Source organism: Halichoerus grypus, chromosome 2 (assembly GCF_964656455.1).
Source record: "Halichoerus grypus chromosome 2, mHalGry1.hap1.1, whole genome shotgun sequence".
NCBI classification, from domain to species: Eukaryota; Metazoa; Chordata; class Mammalia; order Carnivora; family Phocidae; genus Halichoerus; species Halichoerus grypus.
The window spans coordinates 161,879,756-161,900,912 of NC_135713.1; the positions used below are offsets into that span (position 1 = coordinate 161,879,756).

General features: G+C 41.1%; 1 protein-coding gene across 3 annotated transcripts in view; it reads left to right on the top strand.

The window, feature by feature from the left end:
- Positions 1-678: 678 nt before the first annotated feature.
- Positions 679-21,157, top strand: part of TNFRSF13B (TNF receptor superfamily member 13B) — a 32,009-nt gene continuing 11,530 nt past the window's right edge. The window contains exons 1-2 of one of the 3 annotated variants that reach the window (XM_078068020.1): positions 719-784; positions 20,052-20,188. In XM_078068020.1, the coding sequence (XP_077924146.1) occupies positions 20,074-20,188 (115 nt within the window). In that variant the 5' untranslated portion in view covers positions 719-784; positions 20,052-20,073. Of the gene's footprint in view, positions 785-19,698; positions 19,762-20,051; positions 20,189-21,157 lie in introns of those variants that run through there. The other 2 variants (XM_078068019.1, XM_078068021.1) reach the window with 2 other exon arrangements.

Below are 21,157 nucleotides of genomic sequence, written 5' to 3' on the forward strand. Positions count from 1 at the left end.
CATTCTCCTAAGAACCTGTGAGCTGGGTACAATTACTACACCCGCTCACGAGAAGAGAAAATGGAGGCACAGAGAAGTTAAGTGAATTGCCCCAAAAGCTTCCTGCTGGTAAATGGCCAAGCTAAGATTCAAAGCCAGGCTGTCAGCCTCTTGAGTGCTTTGATAGGGCTTAGGAGGCACCGAGAATGGGCATTTAACCAGGCCTAGGACAGTCAGGGATGGCTTCCCGGAGGAGTTGGCCCCTCATTTGAGCCTGAAGGCAGAACAAGAAGAGACGACCAAGCAATGAAATAGGAAATGGGTGTCAAGGAAGAGGGAAGGGGCTGAGCAATGTTTGGAGGCTGGAGAGCGGGTTCACCCTGGCTGTACCCGGGGACGTGTGCCATGGGGCAGGAAACCAGGTCCAAGTGGTGGGTCAGGGCCTGCTTGCGGTCATACCAGTTTATACCTCACCCCAAGGCCAGGCCAGGCCAGTCCTGTCCTTCCCCTGCCCTGCGGACGCTGGTGGGCAGGGTGCAGGGGAGCTCCACAGATGGCACTGGTGGGGACTCCGGAGTAGTCCCAGGCCACCCACCTCAGCTCCTAACACGCAGGTGCAGGGCGGGAGGGGGTGCCGCTGATTTACATCCTACAGGTTGGGGGGGGGGAAAACCCAGGAAGTGCAGCTCAGGCACTAATCAAATCTCAGTCTAATAATAAACCTCCTGAGTAATGAGCAGCTTGGGCCGGAGCAGGCGAGGTGGCTGGAGCCGGGCAGGCCAGAAAGAGTGGCGTGAGTAGCCAGGTGGGCGGCCGGAGGGAGTGGGAGTGGGTGTGAGGAGGGCTTGGCCAGGGGCACCCCGCATGGGTTCGGTGGGGTTTGGTGGGGACAGCATCCACAGCAGACGGGCAAGCTCGGGCAGTCTGGGGGTCGCCCCAGGCCTCCGCACATGGAGAGCCCCAATTTTGGGGGCTTTGGGGGTCTGCACCTTGCATTCCAGGAGAGGAGCCGGGAGGTTGGAAGGTCAGCACATAGGCAGGAATTCCGTCTGAGACACCCCCGAACCCAAGCTGGCCAGGGCACCTGAGCCAGGTTGGCCAGGACATTTAAAAAGTATTTTATTTTGGGGCACCTGGGTGGCTCAGTCATTAAGCGTCTGCCTTCAGCTCAGGTCATGATCTCAGGGTCCTGGGATCGAGCCCCGTATCGGGCTCCCTGCTCGGCGGGAAGCCTGCTTCTCCCTCTCCCGCTTGCTTGTGTTCCCTCTCTCGCTGTGTCTCTCTCTGTCAAATAAATAAATAAAATCTTTAAAAAAAAAATATTAAAAAAAAAAAAGTATTTTATTTTGAAGCCAAAGTGGAGAGGAGAGTTTAATGCACCTTCAGCATACATCCCCCAGCTTCGACAATTATCGTCGTATGGCCCACCTTACATCCTCCATGCCTGCCATGTTCCCCCACCAGCCCCACTGGATCATTTTAAAGCTAATAGCAGACATTGTATTGTTTGATTTGTGGATACCTCAGCATTGATCTCTAAAAGCCTCTTTAAAAAACAAAAACCAAAAAAATAACCATCATGCCCTGACCAATTCAAAAATGAATGACACCCTCCCCCCAGGGGCACCCGGGTGGCTCAGTGGGTTAAGCCTCTGCCTTCGGCTCAGTTCATGATCCCAGGGTCCTGGGATCAAGCCCCACTTTGGGCTCCCTGCTGAGCAGGGCTCTCTGCTCAGCAGGGAGCTTGCTTCTCCCTCTCCCTCTGCCTGCCGCTCTACGTACTTGTGATCCTTCTCTCCCTCTCTCTGTCAAACAAATAAATAAAATCTTAAAAAAAAAGTAGAATGACCCCCCCCCCAGTATTACTAAATAACCTGTCAGTGTTGAGATTTTCCAACTGTCTTATCAACGTCTTTTCCAGTTGATTTGTTCAAATCAGGATCTGACATGGCCCACGTTATGCCTTTGATTACATGTTTTAATCTAGAACAGTTCCCATCTGGTCTCCTTTCCCCCCCCAACTATTTATTTATTGAAGAAGCTAGATAGCTTACCCTGTAGAATTTTTATGAGGGTTTTAAAGGTTCGTTCGAAGGCACAAACCAGGAAGCATAGGTCGCTGGAGCAGATGGGTCCAAGTCCGTCACTGTGCAGAGGGGACCCCAAGGCTGGATTTGAGGGGCTGTCAGGGCCTTGGGTGGCCCGGCCTGGGTTCACGCACGGCTGGCTACCACTCTGTCCGGCTCACATCAGGCAGGGAGCATATCTTTTCTCTGATTCCTTTTTAAATCCAGTGACCACGTCCCCAGACATGTCCCTAGCTTAGGGCTCAAACGTATAAAATTTCTGAGAAACTCGGGCAGGCAAGGACCAGAGACCACGTTGACTCAGGGTGAAACTGCCCGGGCCGCCAGTATCACGGGCTGGGGACCGTTCAGAACTGTGACGGGGCGCAGAGTGTGGCAGCCTGGTGCAGCCGAATCCGCCCTGGCCTGGAATCAGGGGTTCTCGCTCCCGGTGTTCACGGACTCACTGTGTGACCTTGGATGAGCCCTTCCCCTCTCCAGGCTCTGTTTCCTCAGCTGTACCATGAAGAAGGGTCTCTGCCCCACCAGATGTCCTTCAAAACATCAAAAGGGCTTTGAACCTGCCAGAACCCCTCTTGAGGAGTCCCCAAGCAAAGACTCAGAGAAGGGCTGCAGCTAAAAAAGCTTTGCCTTCCTTTAATCTGGCATTTTTCAAACTAATTTGACCACAGAGGTCTTTCTTGGTACAGCACCTCTTAAGCCAAGCACACTTGGAACCACAGGCAGAGGGCTCCAACCATCAGCCCTCCTGGTGCTCTCAGGTCTCAGGGTGCAGGAGGCCGCGGGTGTGAGCCTGGTCCACAAAACCAGGCGTGCAAGAGGAGTTCTTCCCTCCTTCCCTCTATGTCAACAGAACTTTCTCAAGCTTCTATTCTTCCTGGCCAGTGTCAATCTTGGGGTTTTCCCAGTCCCTCTTTGGGGCTGGATGATGGTTCTGGGATTTTATGTAGGTCCAGGTGGTGGTGGAGGAATGGGGAGCAGGCATGGCACCCTCTGGTCAGTTGGGTGTCTGCCATCTGGCCAACTACGTCCTATGTCCCCATCAGGTCCCACAGCTTGGTGGCCTCCAGACCATGAATATGTCTTGGAAGCTCTCTAGGGCTGCCCTGTCCAATCTAACCCACGGGCCCCCCTGCCACCACTTCAGGGGGCTGGGGTGGGTGGTAGCACCCTCTCTCTCCTCTCCCCAAATGAGGGAAGGGTCAGAGTTCTCTTTAATTTTGTTTGATCTTTTTGTATTTTCAATTTGTTTTCTGAGTAGATAGTGGTCACACATTGGAAGCACAGAAAGTATAAAAAGGTATACAATATGAAGTCTTCCTTCCATCTCCGTCCTTCATCTGCCCAGTCCCTGCCTCCCCTGGAAGAAACAGCTTTCCTGACATATCATTTACATGTCATAAAGTTTACCCCGTTAAAGTGTACGAGCCAATGTTATTTAGTGTACTTGCAGAGTAGCGAAATCATCACTATAATCTAATTTTAGATCATTTTCATCACCCCGCAATCTCCATTCCTCCCCACCCCAGGCCTTAGGTTACCACTAATCTGCTTTCTGTATCTACAGATTTGCCTGTTTTTATTTTTATTTTTTAAAGATTTTATTTATTTATTTGACAAAGAGAGACACAGAGCGAGAGGGAACACAAGCAGGTGGAGTGGGAGAGTGAAGCAGGCCTCCCGAGGAGCAGGGAGCCCAATGCAGGACTCGATCCCAGGACCCTGGGATCATGACCCGAGCCGAAGGTAGACACTTAATGACTGAGCCACCCAGGCGCCCCTTGCCTGTTTTTTTTTTTTAAAGATTTATTTGAGGGGGGAGGGGCAGAGGAAGAGGGAGAGAGAGAATCTCAAGCAGACTCCCCACTAAGCACAGAGTCAGATGCAGGGCTCGATCCCATGACCCTGAGACCACTGCCTGAGCCAAAATCAAAAGTTGGCCACTTGACCAACTGAGCCACCAAGGAGCCCCTAGGTGTCTGTTTTGAACAATTTTATAAAAATTGAATGTGGTGTTTAGCAAACTGCCTTCTTCCCCTTAGCACGATGTTTTTAAGGTTCATTCATGTTGTAGAATGTATCAACACTTTGTTCCTTTTTATGGCCCAATAATATTCCATTTACTGGATATACCACATTTTATTTATCCATTCATCAGTTGATGGACATTTGGGTTGTTTCTACTTTTTGGCTATTATGAATAATGCTGCCATGAACATTCCTGTTCAAGTATTTGGGTGGATATGTTTTCATTTCTCTTGGGAGTGGAATTGCTGGGTCTTATGGTAATTCTATGCTTAACATTTTGAGGAACTACCAAACTGTTTTCCACAGTAGCTGTACCATTTGATAATCCTGCTTCATTTATGAGGGTTCCAATTTCTCCACATCCTCATGATCACTTGTCATTATCCCTTTTTTCATTATAGCCCTTTTAGTAGGTATGTCAGTGTGGTTTTGATTTGCATTTCCCTAATGACAAATGATGTTGAGCATCTTTTCATGTGCTTATTAGCCATTCACGTATCTTTTTGGAAAAATGTCTAACTCCTTAACCTATTTTTAAATTGGGTTGTTTTTCATTATTCAGTTATAAGCATTCTTTATATATACTGATCCCTTAACATATATATGGCTTGCAAATATTTCCTCCCAGTCTGTGGATTGTCCTTTTATTTTCTTGATGGTATTCTGTGAAGCACAAATGTGTTTAATTTTGATGAAGTCCAATCTCTCAATCTTCTCTTTAGGCATTTATGAATTTGGTGTCCTTGCCTAACCCCAAGTCCTAAAGATTCACTCTTGTTTTCTTCTAAATTTGTCATTTTAGCTCTTACGTTTAGATCTATGATCACTGTGAGTTAATTTTTTATTTGTGTGTGGTGTGAGGTAGGAGTCCAAATTTTTTCTTTTACTCATGGCTATCCTGTTGTCTCAGCACTATTTGTTGAAAAGACTCTCCTTTCTCCATTGAGTTGTCTTGGTACCCTTATTGAACATCAGTTGACCATAAAGGTTGGGCTTTATTTGTGGACTCTCATTTCTCTTCCATTGGTCTATGGTTATCTTTATGCCAGTACCACACTATCTTATTTATTATTGCTTTGTAGTAAGTTTTGAAGTTGAAAAGTGTGAGTCTTCCAACTATGTTTTTCTTTTTTGAGATTGTTTTGTCTCTTCTGGGTCTCTTGCATTTCCATATGATTTTAGGATCAGCTTGTCAAATTCTGCAGAAAAGTCAGCTGGGATTTTTTTTTTATTAGGATTGCATTAAATCCATAGAAGAATTTGGGGAATATTGCCATTTTAACAATATTAAGTCTTTCAATCCATGAACATGGGATGTCTCTCCATTTATTTAGGTCTTTTTAAGATTTCTGTCAACAATGTTTTGTAGTTTTCCATGTACATGTTTTGCACTTTTTTGTTAAATTTATTCCTAAGATTTTTACTTAAAACACCATTTTTTTTGTTTCTTAAGTTTCTTTATAGTGTTTCTTTGTGTATATGTCAATGCTTATAGATTTGAACTTTCCCCCTTTTTGCAAAAAGGAAGAAAGGATGGAAGGAAGGAAAGAAGGAAGGAAGGCAGGGAGGGAGGGAGGGAGGCAGGGAAGGAGGAAGGGAGGTATCCTATGAGCTATGCTGTTATGTGCCCTGTTTATTTTTATTTTTGTTTTTCCACACAATATATCTTGGAGTTCTTTCCATAGCAATATATAAACAGCTTCCTAATTCTTTTTTTAGAGATGCACAATAGTCCTGTATATAAGCATACTGTAATTTACTCATTCAGTCCTCTACTGATGGGCATTTGGGTTTTTACCAATCTTTGCTATTACAAACATTGCTGCAAGTAATTTATTATTTCACATTCTGGGATAAATCCCAGAGTTTAATCACTATATCACTGGTACACGCATCAGTAATTTTGACAAATGTTGCCAAATTACCCTCCACGAGGGTTATCCCTATCCCCCCCCCGCCTTCCATAGTGAATAAGAGTGCCAGTTTCCTCATGACTTTGCCAGTAGAAGGTATTATTAAGCTTCTGGATTTAGAGGGCAGTCTATTAGAGGGAAGATAGTATCAGCATAGTTTGAATTCACCTATCACTTCGGAATGAGACCAGACATCTTTATGATGTTTTTTCCTTCTGTGAACTGTCTGTTCACTGTGTTTGCCCAATTTTTTATTGGGTAGCTGGCCTTTCCTCTTCTGTTTATAGATTTGAACTGCAATGATTTGTTCCCATTTTTCATTTAGAAGTTTTCTAAATGAAAACCCTTTAGAGTTTTCTAAAGATGTTTTTGGCCATGTTTGGGGTTTTTTTGTCTCCTTGTTCTGTGTAGTCTATTTTATCAGTCTTTTCTTTTACAGATTTTGGATATGGGGTCATAGTTAGAAAGGCCTTTCATACTCCAAGGTTACAAAGAAATATTAGATCGTTTTTCTCCAGAACTTTTTGTAATTTTATTCTTTTTCACACTTAAATCATTGATTGAGCTTCTGTTTTTTTGCTTTGTTTTGTTTTGTTTTGATATAGGGGAAATTATTTTCTGTGCTGGTTTCTGGCCCAGTTACTTTGTCTCTGCCAAGAATCCTCTCCCCTAAGTTTTAAAATCAAAAGCCTAGATTTCTGCTTTCCTCTCTCTCCACACCAGGACATCTCTGTCCTGAGTCTTACTTGAATGGAGGAAATGCAGGCAAGAGAGAGGACAGAGTAAAACTCAAATATTGTCCCAGTCCAGCTGTCTGTAACACAGTTTAAAAATGGAGACTGCTTTTCATTCCACAAGTCTTTACCGAGGACAATGATGTCCAAGGTCATTTATAAGCATTTATCAAGGACCTACTATGTCCTGGTGTTATGGGAAGCACCGGATTCAGAGATGAATGAGACAGTGTAAGGAGGCAGAATGGCTACACCCTCAAATGTAAATTACAAAACAAGAAATATCACCAAGTGGATATGCTCAGGCCACATGGTCATCCAGGAAGACACATGTGAGACAGCTCAGAGGAGAAGCAAGGGGACAAGGCAGCTATGGGGGCAAGTGTTTTTAGAAAATTATTTTGCTTATGCCATAAGTTGAGATTGTGGGAGCAGTTCCCAGGCCTGGAGGGCTAATTAGATGATACTATATTATTATTAATAATAATATTCTATCATTATAAATGAGTCTATGGTTTTATATTACCATAAAATGATTATAATTGTGACCATAATTAATCCATTATATTTTATACCACTTATATCAGACAAGTAACTACCACTTGGCAGCTGTATCTCAGGCATGTCGCGTACACGTCCTTGAGAGAAGTGTACCCTCCATTTTGCAAATAAGGTGCCTTTTCCAAGGTGATTCAGTGGTGACCCAGAGCTGCACTTTCCCCACCACACGCACTTTAGTTCTCTCACACTTGTTCTGCCCCTGAACTGTGGCAAATCAATTTCCAAAATGAGCTAACAGGAGGCAAAGATTATAATAGGTAGAAATGGTTATCCCCCTCTTATAAACCAAAACTGAGAAAGTGACTTGACTAGGATTCCCAGGACCTAGTTTAGTTCTGACTTAGATCCTGCATGGGGATGGTGGGCTCACCACCCTGAGAATCTCTGAAAGGTAGTTTGGGGTGGGGGCTGGCACGGGTCAGTCTCTGACTTGTGTTCAGTATTTCAGAAGAGCCTCGTAGGAAATCACATACAATTAACTGAAATGAAAACCCACCTTCTCATTTCCTTCTTTGTCTCCTCCCCTCCCCTTGTCCTCTTACTTCTCCCACCACCCCAACCCCTCTACCTCCTCTTCCTTCTTCTTTATGTGAATAAAAGTGAGGTCATAAGTCGTCATTGCCAGTTTTCCTGCAGGTGCCCCGGGTGTCAGGCTCTGACCTCCTCCAGGGCACACACCAGGTTTCTTCACGTTGGAATCCCCTCCTGACCCCACCCCACCAGTGACAGCCTAGCTCAAAGCCCCCCCAGTTCATGCTGTGTTTACTCAAAAATTGGACGAGAAATTCCTCCTGTCTTGAAGCCTTTATTGTCCTTTCTTTTCAAGTCACATTGACAGATTTTCTTGGCGAAATTGTAAAGAGTAAGAAGGAGGAGCTGAGATTTACACCCATCCTGCTCCTTTCTCATGGGGACGGACCCTCTCCCCACCATGGAGAGAGATATGGAGTTGTCTTAGGCCCTTGTGGCAGGAATTGGCCCTTTTATTCTTCCCTTGACCCAGGTCCAGGCCTTGGCCAGTACAGTACTCAATATTGCAAGGAATGGCAGTATTAATAAGGGCAATAGCTCAGAGGGTTAACCTTTTACTAATAGTGCAGTACCATGCCAGGCAAAGCACTTGCGATGCATGTAATACTCACAATGGCTTATGAAGTAAGCAATAACATTCCTATTTTACAGATGAGGACACTGGGTTTCCAGGAGGTGAAGTTCTGCCCAAGGTCACACAGCTAGGGAATGCTGGGCCTAGGATATACAGTCCAGTGGTTCCCAGCCATTGCTACCTCATAGCTTCACTGGGCTCACTCTTGAATAGTCTCAGAATATAATAGGCATACACAGCTAGTTCTCGACTTTTCAATTTTATACATTATGGATTAACTTCCTACTTTCTAAGATAAGAACTCCACTCTTACATCACCCTCTGTGTACACACAACCTCTCCTCCACCCGATCTCCCAGAGCGCTGTGTTTAGATAGTAGAATCTGTGAGCAAGTCTGATACAGACAATGGGGCTGACCCCATGGGGATAAGGCAGGACCAGCAGTGTACTCAGACAGCCTGGCACATTTGCCCACTCTGATGCCCTCAGGGTTTCCAGAGAATCCATCAACAATGGAAATTCCTTTGGATCCCTTTAGCCAACCCAGGTGTTCAAGGATAGACTGCCCTCTTGGCTGCCAGCTAATCAGTTTGCCCCCAAATGTAAAACCCTCTACAGTTTTGTTCTTCCTTTTCTTCGTCCTCTCTTATAAGTTCTGGTATTGCCTTTGTTCATTGACAGTGGTCTAATGACTGTCTCCACTCACACAAATGAGTAAACTATTTTATAGCAGACATAATTCAAAGTCTCTGAGTTATTCAGACAGTTGCTCACACATTTATGATGATGTGGCTTTTGTTCACAGCTGAGCCTTACATGTACTATGATTTCCCTGGGCTTGATAACGCCTCAGTTTTCTCTGCACGTATTAGTAATTTATCCTCAGCTCTGTGACAAACTCAGCCTGTCAGTTTGCCAAACATACTCACTTGTCTATTGTTTCAATGTTTTCATTGGAGACCTTCCTTTCCTCTTTTCTCTTATTTTAGCCTGGATAGGATTCCCTCTAGGCCTGAAGGCAGCTGTCCCCAGAGACTTCCTTCACCAACATTCTGAGAATTTCTACCTTCACCTCTTTGCTGAGATGGAGCCTGTGTTTCTCCCCCACTCCCCATTGTTTTGTTTACTCCCTACCTTTGATGGAGCATATCTCCCAGTAACTTACCAAGAAATGGTGCATGGATGGAAGATAAAAGTTTTGAGACTTTGTATGTCTCATAACATCTTTATTTGACCCCACACTTAATTAACAATATGTGGCGTTTTAGACTGAAAACATTTCTATCATAAATTTGGAGCATTATGCCACTATGTTCTTCCTTCTGGTTTATAAAATATACAGAATAAAATTTACCATTTTAGTCATTTTTAAGTGTACAATTCAGTGGCATTAAGTACATGCACAGTGTTTTGCAACCATCACCACTATCTATACCCAAAACTTTCATCCTTCCAGTTTCCCCTCCCCCTAGTGCCTGGTAACCTCTAGTCTGCTTTCTGCCTCTATGAACTTGCCTATTCTGGGTATCTCATGCAAGTGGAATCATACGTTTGTCCTTTTGTGACTGGCTTATTTCACTTAGCATAAGGTCTAGAAAGTTCTTCTATGTTGCTGCACGTGTCAGTAATTCACTCATTTTAATAACTGGATAATATTTCAGTATAGATAGCACTTTTTACTTATCTTTCATCTAGTGACGAACAATTGGGTTTTCCACCTTTTGGCTATTGTGAATAATGCTGCTGTGAATGTTGGTGTACAAGTATCTGTTTGAATCTCTGCTTCCAGTTCCTTTGAATATATATTCCTAGGAGCGGAATTGCTGCGCCAAATGGTAACTCTGTATTTAACTTTTTGAGGAACTGCCAAATTGTTTTCTATCGTGGTCGCAGCCTTTTGGAGTCCCATAATCAATACATGAGGGCTCCAATTTCTTCAGGTTCTTGCCAACACTTGTTATTTTTCCCTTTTTTGAAAATAGCCATTCTAATGAGCATGAGGTGGTATCTCATTGTAGTTTTGATTTTAATTTCTCTAATGACTAATGATGTTGACTATTTTTATATGCTTATAGGCCATTTGGATGTCTTCTTTGGGGGAAATGTCAATTCAAGTCTTTTGTCCAGTTTTGACTTGATTGGTTTCATTTTTGGTTCTTGAGTCTCAGTAGTTCTTCGTATCTTCTGCATATTAATTTGTTATCAGAGATACTTGCTCCCATTCTGTGAGCTCCCCTTTTTCACTCTTTTGATGCACAGAAGTTTTAAATTTTGATGAAATCCAATTTATTTAGGTGTTGTATCAAAAGTGTCATGGCCAGATTCAATGCATGAAGACTTTCCCATGTTTTCTTCTAAAAGTTTTATAGTTTTAGCCTAAGTGTAAGTTTTGATGCATTTTAAGTTAATTTTTGTATGTATTGTAAGGGTTCAACTTCATTCTTTCACATGTGGCTATACAGTTTTCTCAGCACCATTTATTGAAGATTGTCCTTTCCCTGTGGAAATATTTTGGGCCCTGTTGAAAATCAATTGACTATTTATGTGAGAGTTTATTTCTGGTCCATTTCTGGACCATTCCATTGGTCTGTGTGTCTGTCTTTACTCCAGTATTACACTACTTAACTGTTTACTTTAGCTTTGCAATAAGTTTTGAAATCAGGAAGTGTTGGTCCTCCAACTGTTCTTATTCTTCAAAGTTGTTTTGGCTTATTCAGGGTCCCTTGCAATTCCATATGAAGTTTTGGGATGAATTTTTGTATTTGTGTAAAAAAGTTATTGGGATTTTGTCAGGATTACATTGAATCTGTAGATCACTTGGGGTAGTATTGCCATCTTAATATTAAGTCTTCCAGTCCATGAACATATGATGTCCTTTATTTAAGTCTTCTTTAATTTCAACAATGTTTTGTAGTTTTTCAGCGTATACTTTTTGCCATCTTGATTAAGTTTATTCCTAAGCATTTTATTCTTTTTTTATGCCTTTGTAAATGGAATTGTTTTCTTAATTTCCTTTTAGAATTGTTTGTTGCAAATACATATATTTGTGTTTTGATTTTGTATCCTACAACTTAACATTAGCTCCAACGTGTGTGTGTGTGTGTAACTTTTAGGGACTTTACATATAAGATCATGTCATCTGTGAACAGAGATAATTTTACTTCCTTCTTTCCAATTTGGATGTCTTATTTCTTTTTCTTGTCTAATTGCTCTAGCTAGAACTTTCAGTACTATGTTCAATTGATGCAGTAAAAGTGGGCATTCTTGTCTTGTTGCTGATCTTAAGAGAGAAGCTTTCAGTCTTTCACCATTGAGTAGGTCAGCTGTGAGTTTTTCATATATGGCTTTTATCATATTGAGAAATTCTTCTATTATTACTTTACTGTTTTATTTTTTTAATCATGGAAAGGTGTTGAATTTTGTCAAATCCTTTTTCAGCACCAATTGTGATGAACGTATAGTTTTTCTTTTCACTCTTTTGATATGGTGTATTACACTGATTGATTTTTGTGTAATGAATCGTAGTTGCATTCCAGGAAAAGAAAATCCGACTTTTTTTTTTTTTTGTGGTATAGAACCCTTTTAATAAAGCTGTTGGAATTTATTTGCTAATATCTTGTTGAGAATTTTTACATCTATATTCATAAGGCATATTGGTCTGTAATTTTCTTTTCTTATGTTGTCTTTATTAGGCTTTGGTATCAGTGTAATGCTGACCTCATAGAAAGAGTTAGGAGGTATTCCCTCCTCTTCAATTTTTTAGAAGAGTCTGAGAAGTATTAGTGTTAATTCTTCTTTAAATGTTTGGTTGAACTCACCAGTGACACCATCTGGTCATGGGCTTTTCACTGAGAGGTTTCTGATTACTGATTCAATCTCCTTACTTGTTATATATAGACCTGTTCAAATATTCCTTCTTCATGTGTCAGTTTTTGTAGATTGTACGTTTCTAGGAATTTGTCTGTTTATCTAGGTTACCCAATTTGTTTCATGTATAATTGTTCATATATTCTCATAATCTGTAAAATCTGTAGTAATGTCCCTACTTTCATTTTTTTAAATCTCTTTTTTCCATTTTATTTTATTTTCATCATGATAAGTGTACTCTTTAATCCCCATCACCTATTTCACCCATCCCCCCACCCACCTCCCCTCTCGTGACCATCAGTTTGTTTTCCATAGTTAAGTCTGTTTCTTGGTTTACCTCTCTCTCTATTTTCCCCCTCTGCTCATTTGTTTTTTCTTAAATTCCATATATGAGTGAAATCATAAGGTATTTGTCTTTCTTTGACTGACTTATTTCCCTTAGCATAATATTCTCTAGCTCCATCCATGTCTTTGCAAATGGCAAGATTTCATTCTTTTTTATGGCTGAGTCATATTGCATTGCAGATATATACCAAATATCCATTTGTCTATCCTTGGACACTTGGGCTGCTTCCATAGTTTGGCTATTGTAAATAATGCTGCAACAAACATAGGGGTGCATGTATCCCTTTGCATTAGTGTTTTTTTTGGTTTTTGTTTTTGGTTTTTTTTTTGTAAATACCCAGTAGGGCAATTCCTGGATCATAAGGTAGTTCTATTTTTAATTTTTTAAGGAAACTCCATATTGTTTTCCACAGTGGCTGCACCAATTTTCCTTCCCACCAATAATGCAAGAGGGTTCCTTTTTCTCCACATCCTCACCAACAGTTGCTGTTTCTTGTATTTTTTATTTTATCCATTCTGACAAGTATAAGGTGATAATTTCGTTGTAGTCTTGATTTGCATTTCCCTGATGATGGATGATGCTGAACATCTTTTCATGTCCCACTTTCATTTCTGACTTTAGTAATTTGAGTCTTCTGTTTTTCTTAGTCAGTCTGGCTAAAGGTCTGTCAATTTTGTTAATCTATTCAAAGAACCAACTTTTGGTTTTGTTGATTCTCTCTAGTACAGTTTTTCTGTTCCCTATTTTATTTATCTCCACTCTCATCGTTATTATTGCTTTCCCTCCACCATCTTTGGGTTTAGTTCACTCTTCTTTTTCCAGTCCTTCATGGTGTACAGTTAGGTTATGATTTGAGAATTTCTTCTTTTTTAGTGTATGTGTTTACAGCTATAAATTTACCCTTTAGCATTACTTTTGCTGTATCCCGTAACTTCTGGTAAGTTGTGTTTTCATGTTCATTTATCTCAATATTTTTCTAATTTTCCTTGTGATTTCTGCTTTGATACAGCAGTTGTTTAAGAGTATGTTGTTCAATTTCCACATATCTGTGAATTTCCCAGTATTCCTTCTGTTATTGATTGTTAGTTTCATTCCATTTTGATCAGAAAAGATACTTTGAATGGTTTCAGATTTTTAAAACCTGTTAAAATTTGTTCTGTGACCTAATATATGGTTTTTTTTGTTTGTTTTGTTTTTTTGGGCTTTTTTGGGGGGGGAAGTGAGGGGGGAAGAGGCAGAGGGGCAGAGGAGAGAGAGAATCTTAAGCAGGCTCCACAGCCAGTGTGGAGCCCGACGTGGGTCTTGATCTCACGACCCCAAGATCATGACCTGAGCCAAAATCAAGAGTTGGACACTTAACCAACTGAGACACCCAGGTGCCCCTATGATCTAATATATGGTCAATCATAGAGAATATATTCCATGTACACTTGAGAAGAACGTGTATTCTGCTGTTGTTGAGTGTAACACCCTGTGTTATGTCCATTATACGTCATTGGTTTATAGTGTTGTTCAAGTCCTCTATTTCATTATTAATCTTTTGCCTTGTTCTTCTATCCATTACTGAAAGTGGGATATTGAAGTATCCAAATATTATTGTAAGACTATCTTTTTCTCCCTTCAATTCTGTCAATTTCTGTTTCATATATTGTTTTTAGGTGCATGTATGTTTATAACCTTCTTGCTGTATCAAACTTTTTATTCATATATTTTGTCCTTCTTTGTTTCTTATAACCTCTTTCGCTTAAAGGACTATTTCATCTGACAATAATAAACACCTCAGCTCTCTTTTGGCTATTATGTGCATGGAATATATTTATTCATTGTTTTACTTACAATCTCTTTGTGTCCTTTTTATTTAAAGGAAGTCTCTTGTAGACAGCATATAGAAGGATACTGTTTTCTTTTTTAATACAATCTGCCAACGTCTGCCTTTTAATAGGGGAATTTAGTCCATTTACTTTGATGAGATTACTGATAAAAAAAGGATTTATTTCTGTCATTTATCTGTTTTCTGTATGTCTTATATGTTCTTTGTTCCTCATTCCTCCATTACTACCCTCTTATGTATCTAGTTGTTTACTTGTGTGTAACATTTTATTTGCTTTTTCTTTCCTTTTTTGTATTTTTTAAAGTTATTTTCTTAGTGGTTATCTTGGGGATTACAATTAACATCTTAAACTTATAGCAACTTAATTTGAAGACTAACTTAGTTTCAATAATATACAAACATTCTCTTCCTATATCTCTGTCCCTTCCCATTTACATTGTTATTGTCACAGATAACCTCTATATACATTTTATGTCCATTAACATAAGTTTATAGTCATAGTCATTGTTTCATGCATTGGTTCATTAAATCATATAGAAAAAAAAAGGAGTCACAGTCACACAAAAAGTACAGTAAAACTGGCTTTTATGTTTACCTGTGTAGTTACCTTTACCAATGTCCCTTATCTGTTCTTATGATGTGTCTATGTCTAGGGTACTTTCATTTCAGCAAAAAGGATTCCCTTTAGCATACCTTGTAGGGCAGGTCTAATGAACTGGTAATGAATTCCCTTGGCTTCTGTTTATCTGGAAATGTCTTAATTTCCCCTTCATTCTTGAAGGATAGTTTTGCTGGCTATATAATTCTTGGTTGGCAAATTGTTCCTTTCAGGACTTTACATATATCATCCCACTGACTCCTGGCCTCCATGGTTTCTGAGGAAAAATTAGCTGTTAATTTTATTGAAGATCACCTCTATGTGACAAGTTGTTCCTCTGTTGCAGGTTTTACAATTTTCTCTTTGTCCTTGGGTTTCCACATTTCCACAATGTGTCTCAGTGTGGGCTCTTTGGATTTATCTTATTCAGAGTTCATTGAGATTTTTGAACATCTATATTCATGTGTCTCCTAAGATTTGAGAAATGTTCAGCCATTATTTCTTCAAATGTTGTTTATGTCCCTTTCTCTCTCTCTCCTTCTGGAACTCCTATAAATTTATGATGGCATGTTTGATGAGGCCTCAGATTCTGTTCACTTGTCCTCATTTTTAAAAATTTCTGCTTCTCAGACTAAATAATATAATTGTTTTATCTTCAGGTTCACTGATCCTTTCTTCTGCCTTCTCCAAATCTGTTGTTGAACCCCTTTAGTGAGTTTTTTTTCATTTCAGTTATTGGACTTTTCAATTCCATAATTTCTGTTTGTTTCTATTGTTTAGAGCAGTTTTGGGTTCACAGAAAAATTGAGTAGAAAGTACAGAGAGTTCCCCTATGACTCATACTCCCAAACAGGCACAGCCTCCTATACTACCAGCATCCTGCAATAAAGTGGTACATTTGTTACAATTGATGAATCTACATTAATACATCATTATCACCCAAAGTCCGTAAGCTTACACTAACATTTACTTTTGGTGTTATACCTTCTATGGGATTTCACAAATATGTGTAAGGACGTGTATCCACCAGGATAGTATCAAGCAGAATGGTTTCAGTGCCCTATAAAATCCCCTGTGTCCCACCTTTATCTCTCCCTCCTCAAGCCCCTGAGAACCACGCATCTTTCTACTGTTTCTATAGTCCTGCCTTTTCTAGAATGTCATATAGCTGGACTCACACAGTAGACTTTTCAGTTTGGCTTCTTTCAGTTACTAATATGCATTTAAGATTCCTCCATGTGTTTTCATGGCTAATAACTCATTTCTTTTTAGTGTTGAATAAATTCCATTGTTTAGATGTACCATAGTTTATTTATCCATGTACCTACTGAAGGAAATCTTGCTTGCTTCCAAGTTTTGGTTCTTTCTTTTACCACTTCTATCTCTTTATTCATATTCTCATACATCATTCATGCATTGTTTTTCTGACTTCCTTTAGTTCTTTGTCCATGGTTTTCTTTAGCTCATTTAACATATTTAAGACAGTTGATTTAGCATCTTTGACTAATATTTCCAATGTCTAGACTTCTTCATGGATAATTTCTGTCAAATTCTTTTTTTCTGTGAATGTGTCATATTTTCCTGTTTCTTTGTATGTTTTGTAAGTTTTTTGAGAACTGGACATTTTGAGTATTATGTTGTGGTCATTCTAGTTCTCTCATTCCTCAGGGATTGCTGTATCTTGCTTGTTGCTGGCTGGAGTCCATTTGTGGCTTTTCCAAACTATTTTTGAAAGTTTGTATTTATTGTGTGTGGTCACTGAAGTTTCTGTTCTTTTATCTCTGCAGTCAGCCAGTGACCTGACAAAGGTTTCCTTAAAAGTCTGGCTCCCAAGAGTGGTGGAGAGTACTGTCTCTTTAAATCTCCATGGAATGCTTGGGGTGCCTGGGTGGCTAAGTCAGTTAAGTGTGTGCCTTGGGCTCAGGTCATGATCTCAGGGTCCTGGGATCGAGCCCTACATCAGGCTCCCTGTTCAGTGGGGAGTCTGCTTCTCCCTTTCCCTCTGCTTCCTCCCACCTGCTCATGCTCTCCCTCTCCCCCTCTCTCTCTCAAATAAATAAATAAATAATCTTTAAAAAAATAAATAAATCTTCATGGAAGCCACTTCAGCTGATGGGGGTTGAAACAATGGCCACCAAATTGTGTGCTAGCCTCTCACTGATCAAAAACAGCAAACAGCAGTCAGAACCTACAATCCCAATATTTGGAGGACAAGGTCCTTACTGCCCATCTAGGTTCCAGCAAGTTGCACCAGCAATATGAGCAGCTGTTCCCACTGCTGCATACATGGGGTGGAGACTGAGGAATGGCAGCCACCAGCATGAAATAGGCTGAAAAGCACCAAAATTCCAAAACCTTACCAGTCTCTTCATCCAGCTTTCCCCTGGGTAAGTCCAGAGTTTCAAAACAGTGCCTCCAGATGGTTGCTGCCATCAACAGCTGTTAGGTGGAAAGGCAGATTCCTGGAGTTTCTACTCTACCATCTTCCCAGACATTGTTCTCACATCCCAGTTTTGATTTGAGATGTCCACTGGCTTCCCCACAGAACTCTATGGGTAACCTGCTTATTCTCAAGAAGGTTTTAGAATGTGCTCTTAATCTCTGGTCCTCCTAAATTTTATGATGATGGGTCATGGCTGGTGAGAATTTATTGTGCCAGATGCCTGACTGGCTCTTTGAATCTGGAAGCTATATCCTAGAAATCTGTTTTCTCTGGAGCTCCCATTAGTCAACCTTTGGACCTCCCGAAATAATTCCATAATTTTCATATCTTTTCTCTCCTTATTTTCTGGGACATTTCTTCAATTACATCTTGCAACCCTCCTACTGATGTTTTTATTCTGGCTATTATATTTTTAATTTCTAATAATTCTTATGTATTCTATGCATATTCTTTTTAAAAGACAGGGCACCATTCCTTTTCATAAATGTAAAAATTCTCCAATCCTTCTGAGGATATCAATTGTTGCTAGTGTCACCTTTTAGTTTTCTTCTCTTCTCTGCATTGTCTCTCTTGGCTCCCGGCATGTTCTTTCTGCTTACTTTGTTTGAATTCTCTTTCATGTAGAGGGGGTACTCCAATATCAGGGGACCCATGGTTCTTGGTTCACAACTTAGACTGAGGCAGAAACAGCTGATTGGAAGTTCTGAGTAAACAAATGGGGTTGTTAATGTAGAAGCTTGGCTCTCAGATGGTCAAGCAGCAAACGTGGTCATTTTCTTGAGAGAATCTCCCAGTCAGTGTCTTTAGGTTGTTTCCTTTGGATCAGTTTTCCCAGATTCTGCTGATTTCCTGCCAGTTGCAGGATGGGGAAGGACACATTTTTTAAAACCTGGCCACAGCACTCGTTAGGTTGTGTTTTGGAGAGAGTGGACTTTATGGCTACCCTCAACTATGTCTGAGAAGGCCCCTAATCTTTTGCTTAGGTTGTCAAGAGGCCGTTACCTGTCTGCGGATGGGCTTTGGCTGGGGTCAAGCCCTCTTTCATCATTTTCCCTTCCCATCCCCCACTGTCAGAGATACTTGGTGCATTCAATTCCAGAGACTTCCTAGGGTTCTGTGGCTCAAATCAACGTCCTTCTCCCTGTGGGCATCGAAGGAGAGAGATCTTTAACTGAAATCAGTCCCAGTTCACATGCCTTCCATATCCCAAAATGTTGCTCACATCTGTCCCCTGCTGCAGTAACTTTTTTCCATTCTCTTTCTCTTTGAGGACAAATATCTTTTTCTTGTCCTTTTAGTAGGGTTTCAAGAGGGAAGGAAGATAAGCCCATGTGTTTAAGCTGTCACATTAAACCAGAAGCTACTGGTCTTTTCTCAGCTTTACTTTCATCAAAGAGTAAACAAACGGCCTTGAAAAATGTTTAAAAGGAGACGTTTTTGGTGAAGCTAATATCATGAAATCAGGCAGAAAATTGTAGAAAAGGTGATGCATTCATATAATGGAAGACTCAGCAATACAAAACAAATGACTGATAGAGCCTCGACAGAGATGTGTCTCAGATACCTCATGGAGCCAACAAAACCAGACACAAAAGTTCAAGAATGGGCAATATTGTTTTAACAAGCTACAGTGATAAAAATCAGAGTAGAAATTACCTCTGGAAGTAAGTATCAGATGGGAGGAGATCCAAGGGAGTCTTCAGGGTGCAAGAAATATCTATACCTTGTACCTTGATGTGGGTTGTAGTGACACAGGTGTATACATATGGAAAAATTCATCAAGCTGTACACTTCAGATTTGTGCACTTTACACACATCATTGTGTGTGTCTCATATCTCAATAAAAAAGAAAACAGGAAGGAAATAGACATTTATTGAATGCTTGCTGTATGCTAGGCACTGGCTAGATCTGCTTTTTTTTTTTTTTTTTAATTCACTTAATGAGCACCAGCTCTGTCCTGGACACTTTCTAGGTTCTGAGGACCCAGAGTGAAGAAAAAAGTTAGAGTTCTTGCCTGAAGGATGCTCACAGTTAATGGGGGAGACAGTATCTAATAGTCACACTTATAAAAGTGAAGTGAAAACAGTGACAAGTGAAGGGCACATCACTGCTCAGAAAAAGGGGCATGTTGTAATCTGAGAAGAGAATCAGGATTTTCTGAGGAAATGAAATTGAAACAGTGGGGTTTAAACGATCAGGAGAAAATACCAGTGGAGGAGCAGGGAAGAAGAACATTTTATGCAAAAGGAACAGCATTTTGTGCAAAGGTACTGTGGTAGAAAGAGGCACATTAAAGAGGGCAAAGAACAAGGCTGAGAAGGGCACAGAAGTGAGAGAGGGAGCCTCAGAACAGCCATTTCACAAATGGGAAAACTGAGGCTCAAGGAAGTGAGATGGCTGCTGCAGGTCTCCCAGTAGGTGCAGCTGGGGTTGGAAGCTAGCTTGTCTGGTTCCCCTCTGCTTGCTGAGACAGAGGGTAGGAATGTGAGTGGGAGTGACTGTCTGGGTTCTGACCTACAGCAGGGTGCCAGCTACCCTCATGCTCCCTGCCTCTCAGCTCCACAGCGCCTGTGAAAGGGATGGCCATGGAGCCCTGCCCTGAAGAACAGTACTGGGATCCCCTGCTGAACGTCTGCCTCTCCTGCAAACCCATTTGCAGCCATCAGATTCCACGCACCTGCTCAGCATTCTGCAGTGAGTTCTGGGGCCTGAGCCCCACGGGCTGGATCACCCCTTCTTTCCCCCCAGAGGTCCCTCAGGCTCCATTGCACTTGGGTGGTTGAGAAGGAGGTGGTTAAAGGAGATGTACAATGTGGCACCCTTTTACCCCTCAGTCTTTCTGCTCTGGCCATGCTGGCCTCCTTGCAGTTTCTTGAACATGCTGTTTTTTCCTGCCTCAAGGTGTTTGCACATTTGTACTTTATGGTTGGAATGCATTTTCCTGTTATAGTTCCCTCAGCTCCTTCCTACTCAACCTTCAGGTCTGAGGCCAAATGTCAGAGGTCCTATCTGACTACCCAATAGAAATGAAGACCTTCTTTGTCCTTCTCTGTTCTAATTTTCTTTTGAAAGTTTTTATTATAGGAATTATCACAGAGAGGATAAAATAATAAATTCCTATCTACCCATCATTAGCATTAAAAATTCTGCCTTTTTATTCCCCAGGCATTTTTTTGCTTGTGTATTTTATTTTATTTTAAAGATTGTATTTCTTTGAGAGAGAGCAAGAGAGCACAGAGGGAGTAGGAGAAGGAGAAGCAGACCCCCTGCTGAGCAGAGAGCCTGATGCAGGTGGGGCATGACCCAGGACCCCGGGATCATGACCTGAGCCGAAGGCAGACACTTAACTGACTGAGAGTATCTCCACTATCCATTAATGAAGTAGAATATTCATTTTATCACTCCGTAAATATTCATGGAACTGTCTAGCTCCTTGAAAATAGGAAACTGACATGATCCTTCAAGGGGGTTATCATCTAATGGAAGAAATAACTACATTTCAAGGGAGAAAGATAAAGTACCATAAAATGCTACAGTTGGGAGAGACCACCTCTGGCTGATGGGTTGGGGAGCAGGGAGGTATTCTTGGAGTAAATGCCACCTGAGATAAATTGTTAAGAGTTTGTAGATGTGGTGTTGTGGGGGGGCACTCCTGGAAGAAAG